Genomic DNA, 24,710 nt, shown 5'->3' with positions numbered 1-24,710 from the left:
CAAACATACATGACACGAAAAATAAAACCTTAGTAATAGATTTAGAAAGGAACAGTGCTGTTTTACTGTTAAGATTAAAATGAAACATATTGCTCCTCATTTAGAACAATGAAAGAGGACTTTTCTATCAAGGAAACTGGTTTGCAATATAATTAAATTCTAAAACTGATTACACCCTTTCCAGTTTTGACCAGAATAGATGTTTTCAAAACTAACTATTTTTTTTTTTAAAAAACTCCTGATGAAAGGTATTACTCTCATTTATTGGAATAAATGCAGAATGAGTTAAAATAAGAACTATGTGAGAATTGTACCCTTTAGCTCTACCATAAATACTTCAGAATATGACTATAGCTCACTTCCAAAAAAGTCATATAACTGTACTGTAAGCATTTCTGCTAGGTTTATAAGTAAGCCTAAATAATTTAATAATGCAGGCTGAACCAGTAATACACATACAAGGGATGGTGCGTTTGCTGGTCTCAGAGACCAAGAGCACATACTCTAGAACAGGGGTCCTCAAACTTTTTAAACAGGGGGCCAGTTCACTGTCCCTCAGACCGTTGGAGGGGTGGACTATAGTTTAAAAAAAACAACTATGAACAAATTCCTGTGCGCACTGCGGGCCCGGGATGAGTTGGCTGCTAAGCAGGACAGGCAGCGGCACCCGGCGGGCCGGATAAATGTCCTCGGCGGGCCGGATAAATGTCCTCGGCGGGCCGCATGTGGCCCGCGGGCCATAGTTTGAGGACGCCTGCTCTAGAACCAGACTGTCCTGGACTTGAATCCTGTCTCTGTTATTTATGAGTTGTCTGTCCTCAGGCAAGTTACTTAACTTTTCTGTGCTCCAATTTCTTATTCTGTAAAATGGAGATAACAATAGTACCTACAGAGGTGTAAGTGTTATTATTTGTCAAGTGCTTATAATAGTGTGTTGTGTATAAAGCTACATAGGTATTTGTTAAATAAGTAGAAACTCAGAACAAATTCTATGGGTTCTGTTAAGGAGTATTTTATGCTCTGCTAACTTACAATAGTTAGAAAAGCACTGGTTTGGCTATTTCAAAGCATTCTTAAAGGCAGCAGTTACCAAAGAGCCAAGAGGTGCTACAATTTAAGAAGCAAAGCCATTCTCAACAGGCTGGGGTGTGGGTAAGAGGGACAAAGCTTAAAAGCCAACCTATGGGAGACTGACTGGAAATCGAAGAGCTGGAATCAGAGCGCTTTATTTTATTCCCAGGATGGTGAACTAGAATAAAAAAATATAAACAAAGACAGAGCAGGAAATGCAGAAACTGGGTCAAGAAAGACAAACTGGCAGACAGTTGGATAGCCTCCTGTATACCCCCATGCAGCTGGGCTGGTAGGAAAAAGGGAAGGTGCAGCTGAAGAGGATTTAGCAGCTGGAACCTGATCCTTTCTCCCTTTGCAGCCCTCTCCTCTAGCTGCAGGTGCCATCGATCATTATCATGTTTACCGTTTTCTCTGGCCTTTGGGCGGGCACACCAGCCTTTTCATGTTTAGCAGACAGATACCCGTGGTCTTGTTTAGGTGACCATCTGTCTTAGAAGTGATGAGGCTCACTGCTAGGTGTTCTTCATCCTGCCTCCTGGTCAAGGGAGCTCCCCAGTCCTTCCCTGCATGGGAGGGGCCCACCACTCTTCCCGAGTTTCAGGCTAAGGGATCTGGAGCACCAATAGGGACCCTAAAAGGCTTTATCAGGCTCCTTTCTAGCCTAGTGTTTATTTAACGCCTCAAACCAAAGTATTCATTGACACCAATAAGTTTCCAGTTCTCATTACTGTCTCCCCACAGCACCAACCTCGCTTGCTCTCTCCCTGGTCTACTCTGTCGCTCCCACCTTCTGATCTGTGCTAGCAAGGTGACATCTGGGCAGCTCAACAACTAAACAAACAAACAAACAGACCCCCAGCAGCTTGTGCAGGCACGGAAGCTCAGTGGTGAGGGCATACCTAACGTGTAATTCATCTCAGGATGGTTTCTTACCTCGGCAGGGGTCATTTTTCACTAGAAATTCATCCAGGGCCATCCATCCTCCACCAACGCGAACCATCACTGTGCTGCGCAGGATGCGGACCAGCCGCAGCTGCTGCGAGTCTCCGAACTGCAGGACCAAGGGGAAACCGATGAGTGCGTGTGCCTTGGCGCAGGCCAGGCGGCCCTTTCAGAGCAGACTGTATTCAGACGCAATGACAATCTGACAGTTTGGGGAGAATTTAACTCTCATTATTTTGCATTTTTCACAAAAGAATTTAAAATATGGAAGAACTGAAATATAAAGCTAATGACCAGTATACTGGAATAAAATTAACTTATGATGGCCATCCCCCTGACCAAAGCGGGAGAAGGATATACAAAACATTAGCTCACTTGGATTCTTTTAAACATTCTGCCCAAATTTAAACCCAACAAGGAAATTACTTGTTAGTTTGTTTTCATGAAAGGAAAGGTGGCTGTAAGGTGGGCGTCGACTTCTGAATACAGTGTGCTCAAGTTAAATGGAGAATGGCAAGTATTTCAAGCCTCCGGGAAACCCTTGCAAAGCATCATCATTACAAGTTTAGACGGAAGTTTGATTTTCCATATCAGATTTTCAGAAATAAACCCAAAGTACTGATTGTGATGTTACCAGCAGAAAAGTTTCTTCAGCTGAACAAATGATTAAACAGTATTTATACTAAAATTTAGTTGAAGAAATCGAATTTTTAATTTACCATGTTATATAATTTACCATGTGGATTATATATTCAACTGTATTCAACAATCATTTTGGAATGTTAAGACAAGCAGGACTTTTTGATATATTTTTTCCTTGCCTAACATTCCTGTTTCTCAGAGCTGTTAACATATTGAAGTTTCCCATTGCATAAATTATCCCTTTTCCAAAATAAACTAAGAAGCAACAAAAGAGAATCATGCTGAGATCCCAAAACAAAAATTAAATGGTTGAAGAAATAGTATTCCTAAAATTACTTAATTCAAAGAAAATTGGGGGGGGGGGGGAAGAGAAGAGAAGGGAATATTTAATCACTTAATTAGGATTTTCAAAGTTATAAAGGAGAACTATAACTTTGAAATTAGGCACAAAAACCGAAAATGCCAAAAAGAATGTTTGTGAAGGAAGGACACATGACCAGCCTCCCTCAGAATTAATATACTTGTGACAATTCTCTGTATTATATTCCATTGACTCAAGTTCACTGTTTATATAGGCAGGGTGACTAAAAATGTATTATTCCACTCCGCAGCCCTTACTTTGAAAATAACATCGTTCTACATCATTCCATACAGCTGTGAAGTTTTTAAGCAGAGTGACCCCAGCAACAGCATGGTGGAGTGTGAAGAGCACAAAGTGGGGACCCAGAGATGTGAGGGAGGGAATAAATGTCCTGTCCTGGGAAGGAAGCTGCCCCTTTGGCCTCTGCAGGAGCCTCCCTCAGACACTGACCCAGTGAGTGACAACGGGGAGGCCCTTGGGGAGGAACTGAGGATCCCACCAGACCCAAGAGCAGTGACGGCCTGAGTCACAATTGGGGTCCTCTCCAGGAGGTGAGGAGAGAAAGGAAATGAGGGCCTATGCACTTTCCAGAGTAACTTGGGAAGGGGTCCCAAGATGTTCTTTGTTCTTACGTTAGAGTGTCCTATAATTTACTTGTCAGTCTTTACTCCATTTATTTCATTCTTTCCCCTTTAATTTCCTACTAAAGCTCTCTCTGAAAGACTCTAACTTGTTTCTGCTGAGCTATGGGGAAAAGGAGGTTTGACCCAAGCCAGTAGCCAAAGTGTCTGGGGAAGCTGAGGGCTGGGTGACGAGTGGTGGAAGGGGTTATGGCAGCTCTAAAAATGGGGACCCTGCAAACCTGGCAGAGCTGGGTGTTGGTGAGGCAAAGACCTCAGAACAGTCTTAGGGGCAACAGTAACTTCTCTTTCCTTCTCTTAAATGGAAAATCCCTTACAGGGATATGGGCTCTTGCAGTGGCTATGACATGACTGCATGTAACTCCTTAGGCCTTGGGTTTAAAATGACCTTCATAATTCTCTTCCCAACATTAGAATGAACATATCTGATCCTATGTGGTCAGTGGAGCAGTAGAGGAGGACCTCAGTCTTCAGGGGCCCTTGGTACCTGCATGCAGCAATCAGCTAACAGGCACATCCTTTAGGTACGACTTGGCAACCTTATGGAATGATTTATTTAGAGCAAGTTTCGCTGTTCTTATCTTTATTTGTTCTCTGTTCTCACTGGTCCAAAAGGTTACTGTAGTAATTACTGCAGTGCCTGGGATTTAACATTGATTGCGGGCTTCAAATTAACTCTTAGTGTTTTCTGATTTCCTATCACAAGACAGATTTTACCCATGCAACTTCCTTCCATTTAAAGATACAGGACCCCAGAGCCCTCAAAAAGATCTATGGTAAAAGGTTAGAGTTACCAAGTGGAGTTAAAAAGCATTCAATCTTTGATGCAGGTCTAATTTGATTCCATTAGATTTTGGCTGGCTGGCCATATTGACAAACTTCAGGCTATGGCCAATTATGATGTCCACACTACATTTCTCACGTACCTTATACTGATAAAATACAACATGAGTGCAAGTAACTATAATTATTTGTAAGGTATTTAAAGACACAATATTTAAATACCCCAAGACTTTTTGACTTAGTGTGCATTATAAAAGTTGTGTTTACTGTCAGAAGACTTTGGTATAAGTCAAAATTGCGTTGTCTGGTATTCTGACTTCCAACATACAAGTACAAGACCAGGTTTTCAGAAAAATTTACTAATACCACAGCTTCAATTTCCCTGAACTATACTACTTTTAACTCAGCCCAGCATAATGCCATCATCCTCAGCCAATCCAATTTTAAATGGAAAATTTCATCTCCTTTTTTAAAAATATAGACTTATCACCTTTTGCTAAGACAGCTCTACAACTAGCCCTGTAGCAGTGTCTCCACTTGGTAAGACAACCAGATGTGACCCCAGCATGCTTCAGATTACGTCCTCTCCCCACAGCAAAGAACAGGCAGCATTAGCTACACAGACCATTTCCACCAAGGAGAACGTTGCAAGGCAAACTGTACCTGGTTGCCGAGGAAGAACTACAGACAGTAAGAGTAAAGGACGAAGGAAATGGAAGAGAGAGAGAGAGAAAAAAAAAAAGAGAACATTTTATCAAATTAACACTAAGGAACAAAAGTCATATAATCATGTTACCAGTCTTTAAGTACAGTGACATACATTAACCATTCTTACAGGCCTATGTTGCTCTTATTAATTCATCTCTCTTATAGGTAATTGAAAAATCCAAGAAACAAAACCCAACAAGCAAGCATAAGACTGCTTGGAGTTTTAGTAACTAAATGCCCTGGGTTGGTCCAAGGCAGAGGCACCCAATACTCCCCGGCTGCGAGCAGCACAGTGTGCTGTAGGTGTACTTTGAAGACATTTTTGGTGTATTAATGGAACCTAGATTTTTTCCTATCCCCCCCCCCGCTATTTTTTCCTTACTGTAATTTGACATAGCCATCTTAAATTCTCTTTGCCAATCACAGATTTTCTTTAGGACTTTAGAGAATTCCTGACAAGCTGCTGAATATATTTTAGGAGCCGTTTCAGACCCTGGTCCTAAAAGAAGCTAAGACTGACAGTTCACTGTCAGTTGTGGCCGCACTCAGCATGGCTTACTAGCGAAGACCACTGAGCCTGGCACCACCCAGGGCATCCAGACCATTTGTAGCCCAGCCCAGAGCGGCCCGAGTGTCCCTTAGGGCCTTGACACATTCCCTCCAGCTCTCTCTGAGCCCAGGAACCGCTTAGGCTCACCAAGACCAGCTCTCGGTGAATGTCAGTCATTAGATAATTGTTTCCTTATCTGATAGAAGTGTCTTCACTTCCCTAAAAGATTTTGGTCAATAGTAAAGAGAGGGCTCTGAAATGTCTCCTACATTGAACTCAAGTAAAGCTATTATTAGCTAGATATAGCACTGTTTTTCAGATGGAACTAGAAAGGGCATTATGCTTAGCCCAACAGGACACCTGACATCTGGAATCTATAGACACTTCTCAGGTCCCACTGGCTCTGGTCCTCCAGGCACTGGCAGTGGGAAGGTGGGATTGTTGAGTCCGTCCTATGTCAGGTTGCCTTCGCCTGTAAGGGCCAAGTAGGAGAAACCACCACTACACAGAACTGCTTTTCTCTTCCTTACCCGGTATTTATTCTCTCCAATCTGCTCCACCTGAAACCTTTTTGCACATTTGCACTGAGCCACTTGTCTTGTGACCTATTGGTTGTGAACAACAAAAAAAGAAAAATGTGAAGACTCCCTCTTAAAAAAAAACAAGCCACAAAAATTTTTTACATTTAAACAGAGAAGCTATTCAATATGTATTTTTAAGGCATTTCAGGTGTTTGACACAAACATTTATCTTCTATTCCAAATTAAAACACATTGTTCTTAGAACTTGGGATACCTGAGACACCAAGAGAGAAATGTGCTAATATGCTATCATCAAAATCAATTAATAAGGCAAATTATGAACTGATCTGATTCCAACCTAGCAGGCCAGAAGTCAGGCCTGAGGAGTTCCAGGCCACTCCCAAGACCTGCCCTGCTGCCTCCCTTCCCAGGACCAACATATCCTAGGATGTCTATGTACTACTGATTAATTTGCTCTTGAATTTTCAATGTGACACAATTCTTAACTAGGCAGAATGCTTAGTGTCCATGCCATCTTAAACATTACTTTGCATTTCACCCCTTAAATGCTGAGTTTGAAGACCACTCCCCTGGATGCTGAGGCCGGATACTTAGGACTAGGAGTCTAGGACCAAGCAACACAGTATCTGTGAACCAGGTAAGGTTTTCTGTCAACTTTAGAGCACCACACAAATGTGACCCACTTGAGTGAGAAGCCTTCTAGTCTAAGCTAGAGTGCAACGTCACCCACAAGTGGATCCCTTAACAACTCCCAACAATCACCTCCTAACAGACGAGCCCCAGGGCTGATGTGGCAACCTTACCCAACCCACCTCAGGACAGTAGAAAGCTATGGTCAAAAATGTACTCAAGATACAGTTATTTCCTCTACCTCATCTTCAATTTTATCTGCATCGGTTGTTGGTCGATAAGCATCCTTATTGGGATGGAGAGCAGCCACGAATTCATAATAATCAATGTAGCCATCCCCATCTCGGTCAAAAATGTCAGCGACAGCTGTCATCTCCAACTTGGTAGTGGGGAACTCTGGAGAAAATTAATCACATTTGGAACAATAAGAGGCTTACATGGTTGGTTGGAAGGTAAATAAATACTACTTGAAAGAAAAAACATTTATGTCTTGATTTTTTTTTCCTGAAAAGCAATTCACACTCAACTTTAGAAACCTAGAAGATAGACTATTAAGTTTTTGCTTATAGACTACCCTGCCCCACCAAGCATTAAAAAAAGTGCAATTTCAGATATACTGAAAGGTATAAACAGAATATTATAACCACCCAAGGACCTACCACCCAACTTAAGAATTTATTTATCCACTCCACTATTATTATTTAAATTATTTCAGAAGTGACAACTTGAAATTAGTAGGATGAAGTTTCTTCTGTTTAGATAATTGCCTTAGACTACTGACAAATTGCTTTCCAAAGGGGGTGAATGCTTTCAGTAGCAGAGTTAATTTATTAAAACGTAAATCAGACTATATTGTTACTCAGCCAAAAATCTCTGGTGGCTGACCACTGTACCACTGTTTCTAGAATGAAGTCTGACCACTTCGCCAGGACCTGCAAGGCCCTGCATTAGTTAACTAGCTGCTGCCTACCTTCCAGCTTTACCTCCTACACTCCAGCTATGCTAACCTTTTCATGCCTTGAACGTGCCAAGTTCATTCCCACCTCAGCACTTGGTACCTGCTGCTTCCTCTGCCCCTCTTTCCGCAAACCTTGAGTTGGCTGAAGCCTTCTCATCATCTAGGTCTCAGCTCAAATATTACCCCCCGACAGGCCCTCTCTGGCTACCCATGTAAAGTAGCCAAGCTGTGGGATGTGCTTTGTGACCCTGGAAAATCACTTAACTACTTATGCCTCAATTACTTACTTTGCTAAAAATAAATGAGACCATACACTTTGTAAGCTGTTATGTGTCAGAAACTGATGTAATGAAAATGTATTTTTTCAAACATTTTTCTTAGAACCACATTACTCACAAAACTTAGCTCCTTATCTATACCTCAAACAAGACCTGCTATTTTTTATTCCCAGCAAAATGAGGCTCTTCTCGCCACGAAAACGACAGACCAATCTTAGTAAGCAATTATAGTTCTTCCTTAACCTCCTTAAATTCAGCCAGATTATCGCCTTTACAAACTAGGGAATCCAGGTGTGACCATGCTTGGAATTATGATTGGACTCACTGGATGCTAGAATGCCATCGATAAACTCCTGACGGGTTATCTTCCCATCCTGGTCCTTGTCAATTCGCCGGAAGAAATCCATCACCCGTGACTTTTTGTGATTCATCCAACGCATATACTTTTTCCTCCAGACGTCAAAGTCAAAATTGGCAAATTCCTTCAACTAGACAAGTAAGGAGTGTTAACAAAACCTATAGTTTGGCATTCACACCTGCCCAGAGCACACCAAAACTTTCAGACACACAGTAAAGACGTGCAGGCCTTCTGTAGGGCACCAACAATGGTACCTGTGTTGCCTCTTCTGCCGAGACACCATCTGGCTCCTTCAGGGAGAACCACTATTGCCACACGGGCTGTGGTGTAACGGAGCAGCAGGAGAAAGTGACTGACCACCACCACGAGAAACACAGGGCAAGGAGAATGCGAAAGGGTGGAGCCAGCCTCGCTTCCCCTTTGCTCCCTTTCAAAGGATCACCTCAGCTGTCAGGGAATGAATTCTAACCCAGAGGAGAAGTGCTTATTAGCACTCCTCACATACGTGACTCTGAAGAAACTATGACCAAGAGGTCCACCTCAGTAGGCTCCCATTTCCCACCATTTTCTGAGATGAGATCATCTGATTCTGGCTGGAAGCATTAAGAATCCAACCCTGCACGTAAGCATGTTTCTTTGGAATGGCACCAGAGGGGGCAAACTGCCCGCCTGACTCCCATGCTAAACATTTGGCTCTGACAGACAGCAGCAGGCCCGTGAAGTGGGCAAGGCGATGTTTAGCTACTTGGACTACGTTAGTGATACTGACATAGGATGACTTTTAAACAGTACAGCAGTTTTCCAAACCCTAGTCTTTCAAACTCCAAAGTTGGGAGGAATGAGGGAAAAAGAAAAAGCCAAAAACCAAATATGCTTAAAGCTCAACTGACCTACTACAAAAACAACAACAAAAAACACAGAATACTCACTTCCGGGCATAGCTGCTTTGATGTGCACAAATAAAGAAATGTAGAAGACACCAGAGATTTGTTTTAGGAACTAGACAGTGTGGCATTATATTTTTTAGACTGGTGTTGGTACTTCAAAATACAATTGCTTTTCATAATCTAGTGAAGACTAATAGAATAGCAAGATCATAAAAATACTCTTATTTTGTAATTGTGCAGCTTTTATCTTTACTTAAAGGGCTCAATAATAATTGTTGTGGTAAGCTACATACCTGGAGGTAATTTTGCAAAATTATACTCCTGCTTCTTGATCACAGCCAGCTGCTGAGGAGGGTCAGATCACAGACCCTCACGCCTGGCTGGTTGCTTGCTTTCTGGCCTACTCTGTTGTGAGTGGTTTACTCATACATGTGTCTTTTCTCCTACGAGACTCACAGAGGCCTGTTTCTGCTGCTGGAAAGTTTAGAGGCCTCAGAAGGACTGCACTTTCCTCCAAGGATGCTGCCTGGCAGGGCTTACCTCCTCCAGTCTGTCCAATGCATCATTTAGCTTCCGCTGACGCTCCAGCGCTAACAGCCACACCTGCTGCCAGCGGGCAGAGAGCTGGTTGATCCGTGGGTTTTTTGCTTCAGATTGTGAAAAAATCGGCATGGGAGGAGGTGTTGGCTGACTCAAGGACTTCCCTAAAAGGAAAAATAACCACAAGATTAGAAAAGCTGAATTTGTCAGTTCAGGAAGAGATACACTATCACATGTAAGGACTTAGGAGACCTTCATAATGACATCCAATCACTAGCAGAAAAGAAACATGGCACCTGGCGATATTTAGATACAGAAACATTAATTTCAAAACTAATGGTTCTCCTCCAAGCCAATAGGTCTTGTCTCATATTTTCAATCAATTCTGTCCTCCCTTAGTGAACTGAGGAAATCAACTAAAATTGCAATGGTGCCAGCGAAGCTCATTTAGTTTATGATTAAGTCAATGTGAACCAAATATAAACAGCTAGCACTGATAACCAAAACAATGGAAAATCACTGCAAAATAATTTGCTTATTTAGAAATTTCATAACAATCCAAGAAAATGTAGTAGAGTTACTGCATGTCGGTATTAAGAAATGTGAATTTCAAAAAAAAGAATTTAGTTCAAATCCAATGGTTTTTGAAAATGGAAAGGACATTTTTTGACAGGTATTTGGAAAGTGCTCATCGTCCACAGCAGGAGTGAAGTCTCCTAACATAGCGGCGGGGACATACTGTTGCCACCGCGGGATTTCTCCATGAAAGACCCGTGCGCAGGCTCTACGTTTTTCCTTTTGTATGTCTTGGTGACCCGGTCCATGTCAGGCTGTTTGCGAGTCATCTCTTCCATAAATGTCTGTTAAATACAAACAACAGAAAAAAGAGTTGAGAGTTTTCTTGGACTAAGATGGCATGAGGCAACTTCTTACTAACAAAGGCCAAGCCCATAACAGATGTATTGATAGATGCCTTGAACACGGTCTCACTCATTCCAAGAAACACAACTGAGCAGGCACTTCAGGTGCTGAAGGCCTGAAAAAATGAAACACAGCTTCTCACTTCAAGGAGCTCACAGGTGAGTGAGGAAGACCAGAAAGTCAGAGCAATGAGTGCCACTCAGGGTGCCAAAGAAGGCTAGGGCGGGCACCTGGCAGCGGATGGATGAATTCTTTCTGCTTTGTTACACGTATAGGTAAGACCTGAGGACAGCCTCTAGGAGCTGACAGCAACTCCTGGCTGACAGTCAGCAAGAAACGGAAAGGGGACTGGGTGAAATAGGTGAAGGGATTAAGCAACAGCAACAACAAAACTTATAGACACAGACAACAGTATGATGATTACCAGAGGAAAAGGGAAGTGGGTGGACGTAGAAGAGGGTATAGGGAGTATACATGGTGATGGAAAACTTGACGTTGGGTAATGAACACACAATACAATATCCAGATGGTGCATTATAGAATTGTATACTTGAAATCTATATAATTTTATTAACCAGTCACCCAAATCCTATATAATAAAAGTGTAGTATGCAAACTGTCCCCTCCACCAGGAGTTCTTCCAGGGGGTGGGGCTAGCTGGGGGAAGGGAGGGAGGGAGGCCCCGGCCGGCAGCCGCTAGGGACCCTACCAGTGCACAAATTCATGCCTCTAGTAAATTCAATAAAAATTTAAAGAAAGAAAATGGAGACCTCAGTCCTACAACCATAGGAAATGAATTCTGCCAACAACTTGAATGAGCCTGAATGAGAACTGCTGCACTGGCTGACACCTTAATTTCAGTCCAATAAGACCCTAAGAAGAGGACCCAGCAAATTCATGCCAACTCCTGTCCCACAGAAACTGTGAGATAAGCGTGTGATGCTTTAAGCTGAGTCTCTAGGAATATGTCAAGCAGCAGTTTAAACGGGTACACAGGGCAAAGGAAATAGCAGTGACCGCAGGATGCGGTTAAGATACCTGATGCTCAGCGATAAGGGCTTTAACTCGGTCAATGTTCTGAGGGATTGGCTCCTGATCCCGCTGAATGAGGGTGGTCTCAGCCCATTGGATCCACACCAGAAGTTCTTCCAAGAGCTCAGCATTAGCCACCAGTTCTGACAGGGCCGTTTCAAGACGCTGCTGGTGCTGCTTAGCCCACGTCAGAACCTGGGGGAGAGAAATCATTGCCTCCTTTAGTCAAGCAAATCCTTTCTTTTTAAAGTCCTTTTTCATCTGATCCTAACAATGACTATTTAGGGCAAAGACCACCCAAGCAGTTAAGAGACTTAGCTCTTACTTTGGTGATAGAACTGCGTTAACTAGAATGAGAAATCAGCTCTTCTAAAAGTAAACCTAGTACATCCTATTAAACATAGGACTTCTGAGGATGGAGGAGGAATATGCACATGTCCATAGGAAGCAATCAGCTAACAAATCACTACACCAACACTAGTCTTCCAGATTTCAGCACAGTACCAAGCAAGCATTCATTACTAAAACACTAACTTAATCTTGTTGAGATTTTCCCCAGTGAGTGAACAATTTCTTATGGAGGGAGCTCAGTTGTATTTTGTTGCTGTAAACCCGTTTTATCAGGTGTAATCTTCCTCTAAAGCCAGGGACCCACCTCCTCAAAGCGAGCCCGGATGATGGTGATCCAGTGTTTAATGGTAGTGATGCAATCAGGATGGCAGACAGCCAGGATGACTTCTCCCATCGCCACCGCTGTGTTCACATCCACTCGCTTTTCTTCTACTTTCTTCATGAATTCCTAAACAAAAAAAGATTGGAAAACAAAAACTAACTAACTAACTAATCTACTCTAGCCCTGGCTGGATAGCTCAGTCAGTTAGAGCATCATCCCGATACACCAAGGTTGTGGGTTTGATCCTCGGTCAGGGCTCATACAAAAATCAACCAATGAATGCATAAATAAGTGGAACAACAAATTGATGCTTCTCTCCCTTCTCTAAAAAAATAAAAATAAAAATTCAACAAATCAATAAGACACCATCATTAAAAAAACACACACACACAAAACCTACTCTGATAGCACTGTTTACACTATAAGAGGAAAAAAATTAAAAAATTCAGTGTATTTTTCCCCTCCATGTGTTCACTGACACAGACCTCTAAATGCCTCTATTAGGTATCTCTGGCATTTTCTTTCCAGTACTAAAAGATGCTGCCGATGACAAGGACTAGGAACACTGAGGAATGTCCCTTTTCCCAAACTGGAAATGCCTATTTTCCTATTCTGAATTATCTCATTTAAAAAAAAAATCCTGTTTTTACTCATTTCAATGTGTGCAACAAGTAATGTCTTGGACAAATAACACCAATAAAACACTACTTAAAAAAAAATAACTAAAACAGAATATAATGACAAAACCAAGATTGAAATCTCCCAGTCAGTGGGTAACTCAAAAATTAAAATAGCAAACATTCCCACCTCATTAGAACAGTCACACTGAGGGCCCAGATGCTGCATGTCCTGCAGCTCAGGTAAGAGGTTCTGTGGGAGTGGACAGGGCCTGAAGCTAGTAACAATGAGGAAAGGGAAACAAATTTGTGTGCAGGTGAGGAGTACAGAGGTGGAACAGTCCACGTTTTTCTTTACATAATGCCATGATGTCTGACTTGTTTACAACCTACATTTTTGTAAAAACAAAATGAATGAACAATCTTTAAGGTGTCACAAAAATTGCCAGTCATTTCCCTGTCATTCCTGCTAAATAGCAAGCTGGCCTCACTCTGGCTGTTCCTTTGCACAAGCGGTCTGCAGTTTACAAGCAAAAGCTGCCTTCCTTTGGTGGGGTGGGGGCAGTCCTCACCGTGGTGGGTGGCACGGGTCACTGTGCCCTGTGGCTGGATTACCTTATGGGTGTCAATGAGAGACTGCAGGGCGTCTGTGTCATCGGGAAGTGCTCCCCGAAAGCGAAGTGTTTGCTCTGCTTCAGAAAGCCACTCCAACAGCATGTGGACTGTGTCCCGAAACTCTTCTGCCTGAAATAATCAAGCACAAAAGATGGAACCTCTCTCTGCAGCCAAGGTCCTGACCATTGGGGTATGCCAAGGAAAGGGTCTAGGACCAAACTCCTCAGTGCATCAAGGAATTTGATGGCCCTACCAAAGTCCCACAAAGGTTATCTTTCATTTGTAGATCTTTGAAAACGAACTGAATTCATTATTTCTCTAATACAAATCAATACTAAAGTCTTATAGAGCATTCAGAATACCAATGTTTGACGTTGTGTTCATTTTGAGATGGGCTGAAACCGATCCTGATAAAGAAACTAGAATAAATCTGTTCCAACTGAAATCCCTGGGGTTTTCCCAAGCAACGTTTCTGACCTGTTTTAAGGCCTGCTCAAGTCGGCTTTGTTTGGAGACGGAGAGCTTACACACAGTGTCCCAGCGAGTGCTCAGTTCCTGTAGCTGCCCTTTTACCCATGTGGTGTCATCTCGACTATTTTCAATCAGCTCTCGGCCGGACCGCTTCAGTACCTGAACGGTTCCCGTTCGCTTTCCCAGTTCCTTCTGGAAAACCTTCAGGAGAATTAGTATGAGAAATATTTTGAATCAAAGAAGCAAAACCATATAGGAAGTTATCATTTAGTTCAATTTCCTTAGTAAGTTGCAGTCATGTGTCTTTTATGCACAGAAGGAGTCAGGATGAGGCATAAGAAAAATTAACCAGAAATGGTGGCTCTAAAATATGAGCAGTGTGACTTTGGATAAGTTGCTTAGCTGGAGTCTCAGTTTCCTAATCCATGAAATGGGAATAATGGTAAAGCATTTCCAGAATTGTAAGTCAAATAAGAACACATATGTCATGAGTATGACATATTCAGGGTAATTTAAATGCTCAACATGACAAGTGTAGGTCATACTAAATATTGCTGCCCAGGGTGCTGGGCTTGTAAGGTTCAGAAACAGTAAAAAAGCAGTTTCATTTTAGCATTCAGTGTAATATTTGTCTTGAGGGGCTCCTGACTTTAAATTTATTTTGTGAGTCATCTGAGAGATACAAATAGGAAGGGGGTGGGGAAACCTCAAAGTGAAGTTCACACATTGCCAAATCTAAATCTAACCAATTTTGGTAAATTCTTTGTGACTGATGTAGAATCCCAGCAGCAGTTTGTTTAAACTTGCAGAGCAAGGAGCCGCCTCCCTCACAAGCAGAGATCCAGCTCTTTCAGACTTCCTTTCTCCCTTAGCGTGAGGAGAAGGCACAGAGGTGGAGGCCCCAACGGCTCTGCCCTCCATGCAGCCCAGATCTCACCCCTCACCTTATGGGCATCCATGAGGTTCATGACGAGGTCGAGGTCCCCGTGCACGGGCTGGTCCTCGGCGAGCTGTGGCTCCACCTTGTACAACCAGTCGACCAAGGCCTGCAAAGCATCCATGAACTGGCCCGAAAACAGCAGGGCCTCTTCCAACTTGTGCTGCCTGAGAAAAGCACATATACCTTGCTGTTTTTAGGTATTACTGATGAATGGCCCACAATTCTGACTGCTGAAAGGAAATACTCCTTGACCTCTACATAGAGAGGGACCTCCAAGTTGAAATGGTTAGAAACACAGTAAAAAGTGACTGAGAGAGATGCCTAGACATTTTAAATCAAACCACTCTCTAGAATGAATTAATCACAGTGTAGGTAGGAGACAGGCACAGATGCCCTTCTGGCATCTTAGTCCAGCAGTTATACACACGGACACACCCTTATGACCAAGGTCTGCCTGTGTTCATTACTTTACACCACTCCAGTACAGGATGATGGTTTTGGTAATGGCCTGGAGTCAGAGTTCAACTTTTAGCTCTATACCAGTTGTGAGTCCCTGGGCTGTCTCTTCACCTCTCTGAACCTTAGTCGCCTCACCAAAAATTTGCGAGTATAAATTAGATAGCGATATAGTAATACTGAATATGGCATAGTAGGTACAAATGGATAAAGTACAACTTTTAGAACCAAACCAAATAGTTTCAAATCCCAGCTCTGCTGCTTAGTAGCTGAGTGACCTTGGAAGAGTTAAGAAAACTCTTAATGATAGTTTCCTCATCTGTAACCCAGGAATAACGGTACCCACACCTCAGTGGTTGTTGAGGATTACATGATTAGTAGACACTGTTATGCACATACTCAGGAGAAGTTGCTCAGTACGGATCAGATATCATGCTGGTTAAGTGAGGTAACACACACACACAGAGGTTCTGCACAGTGTCCAGCGCATGGTGAGAGCCCTCAGCGAGACAGCTAGTGGTATTACAAGTTGGTGATTTACAAATACTGAGTTACTGACCTATTACTGTGAGCTTCTCTCTTTCTAATACAATAATGTTCAAGTGTAAAATGAAAGAATTTTAATACATTTTATTCAAATTTTTCATACCTCACTGAACTGGAGATACTGAGATGCTATAGAACCTGTTACTGATGCATATGCTTTATTACCACTTTATGGAGTCCAGTAACAGTCTCTCAGGTGGTTTTGGGACACTCATGCTCACCTCTCTACAGACTTGCCACACACAGTATCCCATCTGTCTCTGACTTCTCCCAGCAAGTTGTCAAGTTTCTGAGTGTCATCAGAAAGCAAAGTCTTTTCTTTCAGGGCTCTGCCAGTTCTAATTGTGGTGTCATACACGGGCTGCTTGCCACCAAGAGTTTTCTGAAACTCCTGTTTTCAAAATGAAAAGGAAAAAAACATGGTGTGAGATATCATCCTGATTTGGAACAAAGAAAAATTTTTGAGTGTTTCCAGGTTGGTAATTAGATACAATTTGACTGTGACTACTTCTTGAACTAATAAGAGCTTACCCTTAAGAATTTGTAAGTCTTTGCTTATGTCACAGCAGCGCATATTTCTAAAAGCCTAGAATTTCTAGAAGCCTAGAGTTTTAATTTTAAGGTTTATCCCCACAATCACTTTGTTTGAACTATTATTTAAATATATATATATTTTTTTATTGATTTTTTACAGAGAGGAAGGGAGAGGGATAGAGAGCTAGAAACATCGATGAGAGAGAAACATCGATCAGCTGCCTCCTGCACACCCCCCACTGGGGATGTGCCCGCAACCAAGGTACATGCCCCTGACCAGAATCGAACCCGGGACCCTTCAGTCCGCAGGCCGACGCTCTATCCACTGAGCCAAACCGGTCTCGGCTGAACTATTATTTAAATGAGCAATTGTCACAGTTAGACACTGTCTAGACATGAAATGGAATGCAGGCTTCATCATCTTGACGTTTTTACCCAGATAAAATTTCCAGTAAATACCGAGCTCAGGCCCTAAGAGCCACAAACTGCTTTACCTTATGCTTAGAGAGCTGCAGTTTAATTTTGTCTGGGTCATTGGATATCTCCAGCTCCGAGTCCAGGTGACTCTCTGCATCTTCCAGCCAGTCGATGAGTTTTTTCCAAGCTTCGTGGAACTACAATTTTATAAGAAATAAGTTATAACAGTAAAGAACTATACAACACTTTTATGCGAATTCATCCAGAGACTCAAGACTTGCAGCCAGAGGTTGTTCAGTAATCAGAACCTTTCTTTTGTAACTTACTTGTTTTGCCCGCTTCCTGGCATCATCTAGTGATCGCCCTCTTTCAATAGATCGCTGGACAATCTTCTCCCATCGAGACTGGACGCTAACCAACAAATTCTTGATCAGAACAACATCCTGCTTTTGGCTAAGGAACTTTAACTGATTCCCGGTTTGATCTAGTTCAATGATCTGGTCTCGATGAGCATTTACTTCATTAGCAAAAACCTGGTGGGAAAATATTTTAAAAATATTTAAACGGAAGATAAGACAACCAGTCCTTTCAAAGGAAGGCAACATCCAGTGTCATAGTTACCTTATGTTCCTCTATCTGGGAAAGGACAGTGTTTAGAATCAGGCTGGGAGGAGAAGCGATGTTTAAATTCTGCTCTGCTAGCGTGAGCCAGTTGATAAATTCTTGCAGGGAATTCTGGAATTCTGTTGCCAGGTTGAGGGCCTCTTCCAGCTTTGACTGAATTTCAATGAAAACACACACAAAAAGTGCCAAATTCAGGAATTATAGCTTTAAGGACAAAGGCGTGAATTGCACACCAAATGAAATGACCTCTGAAAAGGAAGCCTCGTTTAACCAACTTCCAAACATGCATTGTTTGCAAAGAAGGGGACATTCTAGTGTTAGTGTCTGAAACAACTGCTTATGAACAAGGACACAGTTTGCAGCTGAGCTCTCCTCTGTCATTCCCCACTTCCAGGGGCATGAAGGAACAGGAGTAAAACCAGTCACAATGCAAGCGAACAGCTCTGTGGTGACAGCTGCAGGTCTGCAACCTGCTTTGGCCAGAGTCTCATTTTCCTTGCATGTACTTTTTGTGGCATGAAAACAACCAATGAAAAGCACTTTACTATAGTAAATACCGCAGTGCCTGTTTAAGTTTTCAGGAAATATGGCACCTAAAAATGCCTGAGTCTGAAACTTAATTCTTATGCTATAAGCAGGAAAGATAATAAAAGCCCTAATATTCTAAGCAAAAACCTGACAACCCTAGACATAAATTTTTAGATGTTTTTATCTAAATCAGGTGACAAAAACAATGGTTTGGTCAGGACGTGCAACTGTCTATGTGCACACTCCAATTGCACAGAGTCTCCAATCTCCATCCACAGAGACCTCTACCCCAACACCTGGGTGAGGGCCTCTGCCCCTGGCCCATACCAGGCAGGCAAAGCAGACTAATGACAGGTTGTTAAAAATTAAGACATCCAAAATATTCACAGAAGAAAACCCAAGATGTATACTACAAATGTTAATTCCTGTTAATTGGGTTATATGTAACTTTTATTTTCTTCTTTGTGTTTTCAGGTTACTTTTATAACCTAAAAAACCACTATAATGAATGCTACAAAAACGTATAGGCCTAATCTAAATAAAGCAAATTCATATCTATCACAGAAATGCTTACAATTTAATATGGTACCAAGTTCCTAGATGGCAGGAAATCTTCCCCTTGTTTTTTAAAAAATATATTTTATTTATTTCAGAGAGGAATGGAGAGGGAGAGATAGAAACATCAGTGATGAGAGAGAATCATCTATCGGCTGTCTCCTGCATGGCCCCCACTGGGGATCAAACCCGCAACCCAGGCATGTGCCCTTGACCAGAATCGAACCTGGGACCTTTCAGTCCACAGGCCGATGCTCTATCCACTGAGCCAAACCGGCTAGGGCTCTTCTACTTGTTTTATCCTCTTGCCAAATCAGCAACAACTATCCTTGACATCTAGCCTGTGCTTTACCAATTCCACTGATGATGGATTAAATATTTATTTCTTGAGGCAGCCTGTTCCATTGTTGGGAAAATCCTCTAGAAACTTCTTGATTTTGAGCCAGAATCTGCCATAGTTACTTTAATTGGTATTAGTTCTGCATTCTGCAGGAATTATAGGCAACAGACTGTCCAAGAATTAGAATGCATCCATACACTCAGGTCCTCGGGCCATTCTTTATATAACAAAATTATCAGACCCCACATTAGAAGAATTCTAGAAAAATCAATGTTCAGCTTTTCAAAGGCTCAGTTATGTATAAATATTTGTGTTCTTCTCCCCATTAAATTGGATAGGATCCATGCCTTTATAGTTTCTGCTATATACCTAGCACAGTGCCTGGCACATACATGCTTAATAACTATTTGTTGAATGCATGTGGCCAAGAGATTTGCACACACATTTTATTTGATCTGCCCAGCACAGAACTACTCTGCAGAGATACTCAGACTCTGCACTCATAAAAACCAGTGTTTTGGGGCTTTGATCCCTAATCACTTTTCTTTTGAAGAGAATTTGATTTTGGGGGAAGAGTGGGAAGGGGCCATATAATTTACTTCTCTCTTGATTTTTAGTACAATTCTCTGCATGCCGTACTTACACTAGAATCCAAATTCCTTGTGTGCCATTATTTGTCATACTCCCTGCATGCTCTGCTCCCACCCTCCCAATCCCAATTCACCAACTCATATAACTTTGTTTTTAAGTAGGAACACAACAAATCTGATTAACAATGGATATAGGGTCCAACATTGAGCAGTAATAGGCAGTAAATGTCTTAACTGGTAGATGCAGAAAAAGAATGAAGAGTAAAATCAAATATTGGCAGAAACTAGTACCATCAATGCAACTTGACACGGATGGAAAATAGAAATCTAATGACAGAAAAGAGGAATGATTAGCATGAAGGCAATTCTGAGGACATCAGTTCTACAAATTCTTGTCTTTAAAAAACCTTCACAGAAACGAGATGGTAATTACATGCCATTACCATGCACACTACTCAAATATCATAATCACACACTGTCTTTTGTGGTGATACCTTTCTTTCTTCCATCTTACTGCTGACCACATGCCACTTCTGTTCCAGGAGAGCTACGCTCTGTTCTGTCTTTGAGCCAGACCCAGAATCATCACGGCTTAGAAGCATGAGCCTGCCCTTGTCAAGTAGTTGATTATAAGTCTCTTCCTTGGCTTTGAGCTGGGAATAGAGTTCCTACAAGAAAAGGCAGGAAAGATATCAGTAATGTCAATTTCCTGGAAGATACACACACACACATTTACAAGCACAGTTTGGAAAGGTCCAGGAAGGTCTCACCTTGATTAAAACCCTTTCTTTTGGATTTAGTTAAACTTTTGAACAACTAGGGAATGAAATCCACCATTCTTGCTTAGTATTAAAATAATTTTGCCACCAAATAAATGGAATTATTTTAAGGATCAGAGATCCTTAAATATAAACCCCAATCATTAACTTCCTTTTTCTGAATAATTTGCCTAGACATTATGCCTTTTGTTCTCAGCTACTTTCTTGAAAAACTGTTAGTATCTGTTGGGTTTCCCTAAATCCCACTGAAGTAGTCTTTTCCTTAATACAGCCACATCTGTGCTATGTATCTCTCTGTCTTCTTGATGCTCTCACCTTCAAGTCAATATTCTTGTGGCCACCAAATTGACCAATTCAGAATTAACCAGCTGACCAATGTATCTCCAGCCAATTTTTCCCATCACCACTGCTCCATGTGGTAGGGTATTAAAAGCATGTATGTAGGCAGGAGTCCTCAAGGTTGTATTATAATGTCAGTAAAAAGGCATTACTTTGTAGATTCCCAGATACACATCAGGAGCTACTGACTATGGGATGCTTATGCTCAATTACAGGAAATCTCTATTACCATGTGTGTGTCAAGCTGTTCTCTAGCAGTTTCAGGAAGTCCACCTGTGGGTTTAGATGCAGAAAGTTGGGTCTCCATTCTAGTCAGTTCCAAAAGGAAATCTTCAATTTCACTGTGGAAACCCTGGGCCTTTTGTGAAAAGACATTAGGAAGGTCAGTAGTCAATCCTAGCTTCAAAAGTAAACATTCTAAATAACGACATGAAGAATCTATTTTTTATTTTATTTATTGATCTTAGAGAAAGGAAGATCCACTTATTCATGTACTCATTGGTTGATTTTTGTATGTGCCCCGACCAGGGAATGAACCCGAAACTTTGGGGTATTGGGACAACACTCTAACCAACTGAGCTACCTGGCCAGGGCATGAGGAATCTATTTTGAGGGAGGAATTTTGGGCTGTTCTCAGGCAGAGCTGTTCTGCTACTGGATTGGCATGGGGCCAATATATTTATTTATTTTTAGAATCTAGCAGAATTCCCCAGACCTCCTGTTGGCAAAAGTAGGTTTACAGTTGTGAGCACACAAAAGTTTATTCTTGTATTATTACTTAATAAATTATTCTATTTTTATTTGAACAACTACAAAACAGCTTTTGCCCAACCCTGTATTATAAATGTCTGAATTGACTAAGGCAGTGGTTGACAACTGGTGGTCCACGGACCACTGGTTGGTCTGTGAGTTCCAAAAGGTTGGCGATCTCTGGACTAAGGTACTGCTGAGTATGAATATGGAGGGTCATGACTAGATCTAAGACATAACTGAATCCGTGAACAGGTCTGTTATAGCAAAACCTACTAACTTTGAATTGTAAATAAAGAGATTAGCTACAAACTAATCCAAAAAACCCCATTAAGTCAAAAGATGTTCTTTCCAGACAAGTTCCAGCAGAGAAATTATCTTCCTCTCAAGACACAGGGGGCTCTACCCCAAATTGCTTTCCTTTCCGTGACTTAGACTTTCTTCCAGATGTTACGTGCATAACTCTGCACAGCTCCACCTGCCTAACTTGGACGAGGCACGGACCTGCTGCAGTGTCGACTGAAGCTGCTGCTCCCTCTCCTCTGTTTTCTGTAACACTGACTCCCAGCATTGGTTCATAGTTTCCAAACGGCTCCTTAAGCTGCTGGCATCATCTCCAGCACTAGATTCAAGAAGTTCATTGCCAGCTTTGTTGACTGTTTCCACTGTGGCTTGATGGGCCAAAACATCATTTTTTAGAACCTAAAAAAATGTTCAACAATAATTTATCTCTACAGATAACATCAAACCTGGTTCTCTAAGGTACACAACATTGAAAGGCTTCTGGTGGCAATATTTAGTCTGAAACCAAAAGGCTTAGAGATGATCAAAGGACTTGTATGCATGCATATAAGCCTAACCAATGGACACAGACACCAGGGGGGTGAGGGCATGAGTGGGGGGGGGGTTAGTGGGGGAATAAGGACACATATGTAACACCTTAATCAATAAAGAAATTAAAAAAACAAACAAAAAAAATTAAAAATAAATAAATAAAACACTTACATGGTGCTTTGCGAGCTCAACCTCAATGACTTTTGGATCTCCACTTATTGGCCTCTGAGCATCTAACAACTCTTCAGTGTGAATCAGCCAACTCATTAGTTCTTCTAAGGCATGTTGGAATTGGCCAAGAGCCAAGAGAGCCCCTTCTAGCTTATGCTACTCAGAAAACGATATAAAGAAAACAATTGTTAGGAAATTAGAAAGTAGTAGATAGTAGTCCATTTATGTACTCCACCAGTTGCCTTACCTGTCTGTGGGCAATCTTTTCACCCAGGTTCTCCCAGAGGTGTTTGAGTTCTGTCAATGGTTCTCGTATAATGTCTCTGTCCGTTTCATCAGTAGCTTTCTTTAACATCAGTTCACCCTGGTGATTGAGCTTCTCCATCTCAATTTGCTGTTGGTAAACTTCCACCTTGAACTCCTATCAAAGACATATTTAATGTTAACATCAAATCAAGTCTTTAAAAACTAAAAAGAAGCAATCCTTCTTAAAAAGCCATTCCCAGATACAAACCTTCATTTCATTTAACTGATCTTTAACAGTGTTGAGGTCAGTGCCGACAGGGGGCATGGTGCAGAGTTTAATCACGGTGTTATCTAGCCAGTCAAACATAGCCTAAAATAAAAACACAAATAACCAGTCAAAATCAAAAACACAAGGAATCGGGAAAGAATTAGCATTATCTCTGTTAAATAAGCAGAGATAAATCAAAGTGCCAAGTACTGTTTGTATTTTTAGATGGGGAAGGAGGCGCAGAGGGAAAAAATAATGGTTTTTATTCAAATAATATAGGGACTTACGAATGAAGCAAACATTGCAAAATAAACCATGATCTGGCAAAATTAAGTAGGGACAAAAGTTACTATTTCTCATGGCCGGCTAGCAAGCTCAGGATGTGCTAAAGCTACTGTGCCAAGTTGTTTCAAGATAAGTTGGGTGTGGAACCTCTGGCAGCGGCTCTCCCTGTAAGGCCAGCTTCCCTGGAAAGCCTACACAAGAGTCAGTATAGTGAACACATGATAAGAAGAGTAGAAATTTGGATGTCAGTACTTTTCATATAAGAAGTGGGAAACTCTGGCTGGAAATACAGGAAGAGCTTGTTGCCTTAGTTAGATAATGCTGCGGTCCTGCAAAGGTGATCCACTCTTACGCTGGATTCTGAATATGACACCACAGAAGCTGTTTTCCGTGGCGGTCACCTCTGGGTCCTCACCTGAAGAGTGTCCTGATACTGCACAGCGGCTTGCATGGCATCCTCGAGCTTTTCTAGCCGCTCTCTCCATGTTTTGTTTAAGTTCTCCCAGGCATTATTCATCTAGAGAAAAACAGTCAACCAGATTCTTCAATTAATACTCCTGGTCAGTCTAAGCCCACAAATGTTTTGTCTAAACTCCTTATCCATTTCTCCACACCTCGTCAATGCTCTTCTTCACTTCGGGCTTCTCAGTTTCTCCACAGGCAAAAATCAAATCTGCTCCAAGGATTCGAATAAACTCCAATTCCTCATGCAGACCATCTGTCTCTTCCTTAATAGTCTACATGTAAATGAACAGAACATAAGCCAAAACAGAAGCAGAACAGAACTTCCCAAGCTTTGCAAATGTAACTATAGTTCCATCAATAGCAGATGTTAAACAGAATCTGTCAAATTCACAAAAACCTTTCATTGTTATTATTTCACTTACATACATAGTGAAGTTTCAGACTCTAGTTATTTTTCATATTTATGTATATATCTATGAACTACATAGAACAATATATATGTAACAGTCTGAGAAAGGTATAATGAGCTTAAATAATTTACCAAAGGTTCATCCTTCCTACTCCCAAGGAGATTATAACCTATAGCCACAAGTCTAATACATTACACAGAAGTATGTCAACAAGGGTAAAACAGTATAGCACAAGTCACAAATTTAAGAGCTGAGAAACTAGAATAATGGAACACTAGGCTACATAATCTTGAACAAATTTAGTACTCTACCAGGTCCTAAAAATGACAGGGGTGGGGACAGGGAGACTAGCTGAAATGAAAGATATAGGAGAGATAATATTAAGACAGGCTTAGCTTATACTAAATGGA

The 24,710-nt window shown here is 41.6% G+C and overlaps 1 protein-coding gene across 8 annotated transcripts in view; it reads right to left on the bottom strand.

Moving 5' to 3' along the window:
* Positions 1-24,710, bottom strand: part of MACF1 (microtubule actin crosslinking factor 1) — a 360,803-nt gene that overhangs the window by 10,710 nt on the left and 325,383 nt on the right. For 4 of the 8 annotated variants that reach the window (XM_080657531.1, XM_080657532.1, XM_080657529.1 and 1 more), the window contains 25 exons: positions 24,040-24,162; positions 23,841-23,942; positions 23,141-23,242; positions 22,874-23,047; positions 22,627-22,782; positions 22,126-22,323; positions 21,101-21,229; positions 20,248-20,421; positions 17,738-17,893; positions 17,443-17,649; positions 17,194-17,313; positions 16,387-16,556; positions 15,168-15,327; positions 14,230-14,424; positions 13,753-13,881; positions 12,503-12,646; positions 11,854-12,042; positions 10,634-10,754; positions 9,895-10,058; positions 8,435-8,597; positions 7,115-7,269; positions 6,232-6,306; positions 5,107-5,124; positions 2,008-2,125; positions 1,181-1,249 (listed from right to left, as the gene is read on the bottom strand). In XM_080657531.1, the coding sequence (XP_080513657.1) occupies positions 1,181-1,249; positions 2,008-2,125; positions 5,107-5,124; positions 6,232-6,306; positions 7,115-7,269; positions 8,435-8,597; positions 9,895-10,058; positions 10,634-10,754; positions 11,854-12,042; positions 12,503-12,646; positions 13,753-13,881; positions 14,230-14,424; positions 15,168-15,327; positions 16,387-16,556; positions 17,194-17,313; positions 17,443-17,649; positions 17,738-17,893; positions 20,248-20,421; positions 21,101-21,229; positions 22,126-22,323; positions 22,627-22,782; positions 22,874-23,047; positions 23,141-23,242; positions 23,841-23,942; positions 24,040-24,162 (3,511 nt within the window). The remainder of the gene's footprint in view (positions 1-1,180; positions 1,250-2,007; positions 2,126-5,106; positions 5,125-6,231; positions 6,307-7,114; positions 7,270-8,434; positions 8,598-9,894; positions 10,059-10,633; positions 10,755-11,853; positions 12,043-12,502; positions 12,647-13,752; positions 13,882-14,229; positions 14,425-15,167; positions 15,328-16,386; positions 16,557-17,193; positions 17,314-17,442; positions 17,650-17,737; positions 17,894-20,247; positions 20,422-21,100; positions 21,230-22,125; positions 22,324-22,626; positions 22,783-22,873; positions 23,048-23,140; positions 23,243-23,840; positions 23,943-24,039; positions 24,163-24,710) is intronic. The other 4 variants (XM_080657534.1, XM_080657536.1, XM_080657533.1 and 1 more) reach the window with 2 other exon arrangements.

This window comes from Plecotus auritus (genome assembly GCF_963455305.1).
Source record: "Plecotus auritus genome assembly, chromosome: 2".
NCBI lineage: Eukaryota > Metazoa > Chordata > Mammalia > Chiroptera > Vespertilionidae > Plecotus > Plecotus auritus.
Note: the sequence above shows the minus strand (reverse complement) of the source record. Positions and strands in the feature narration are given on the sequence as shown.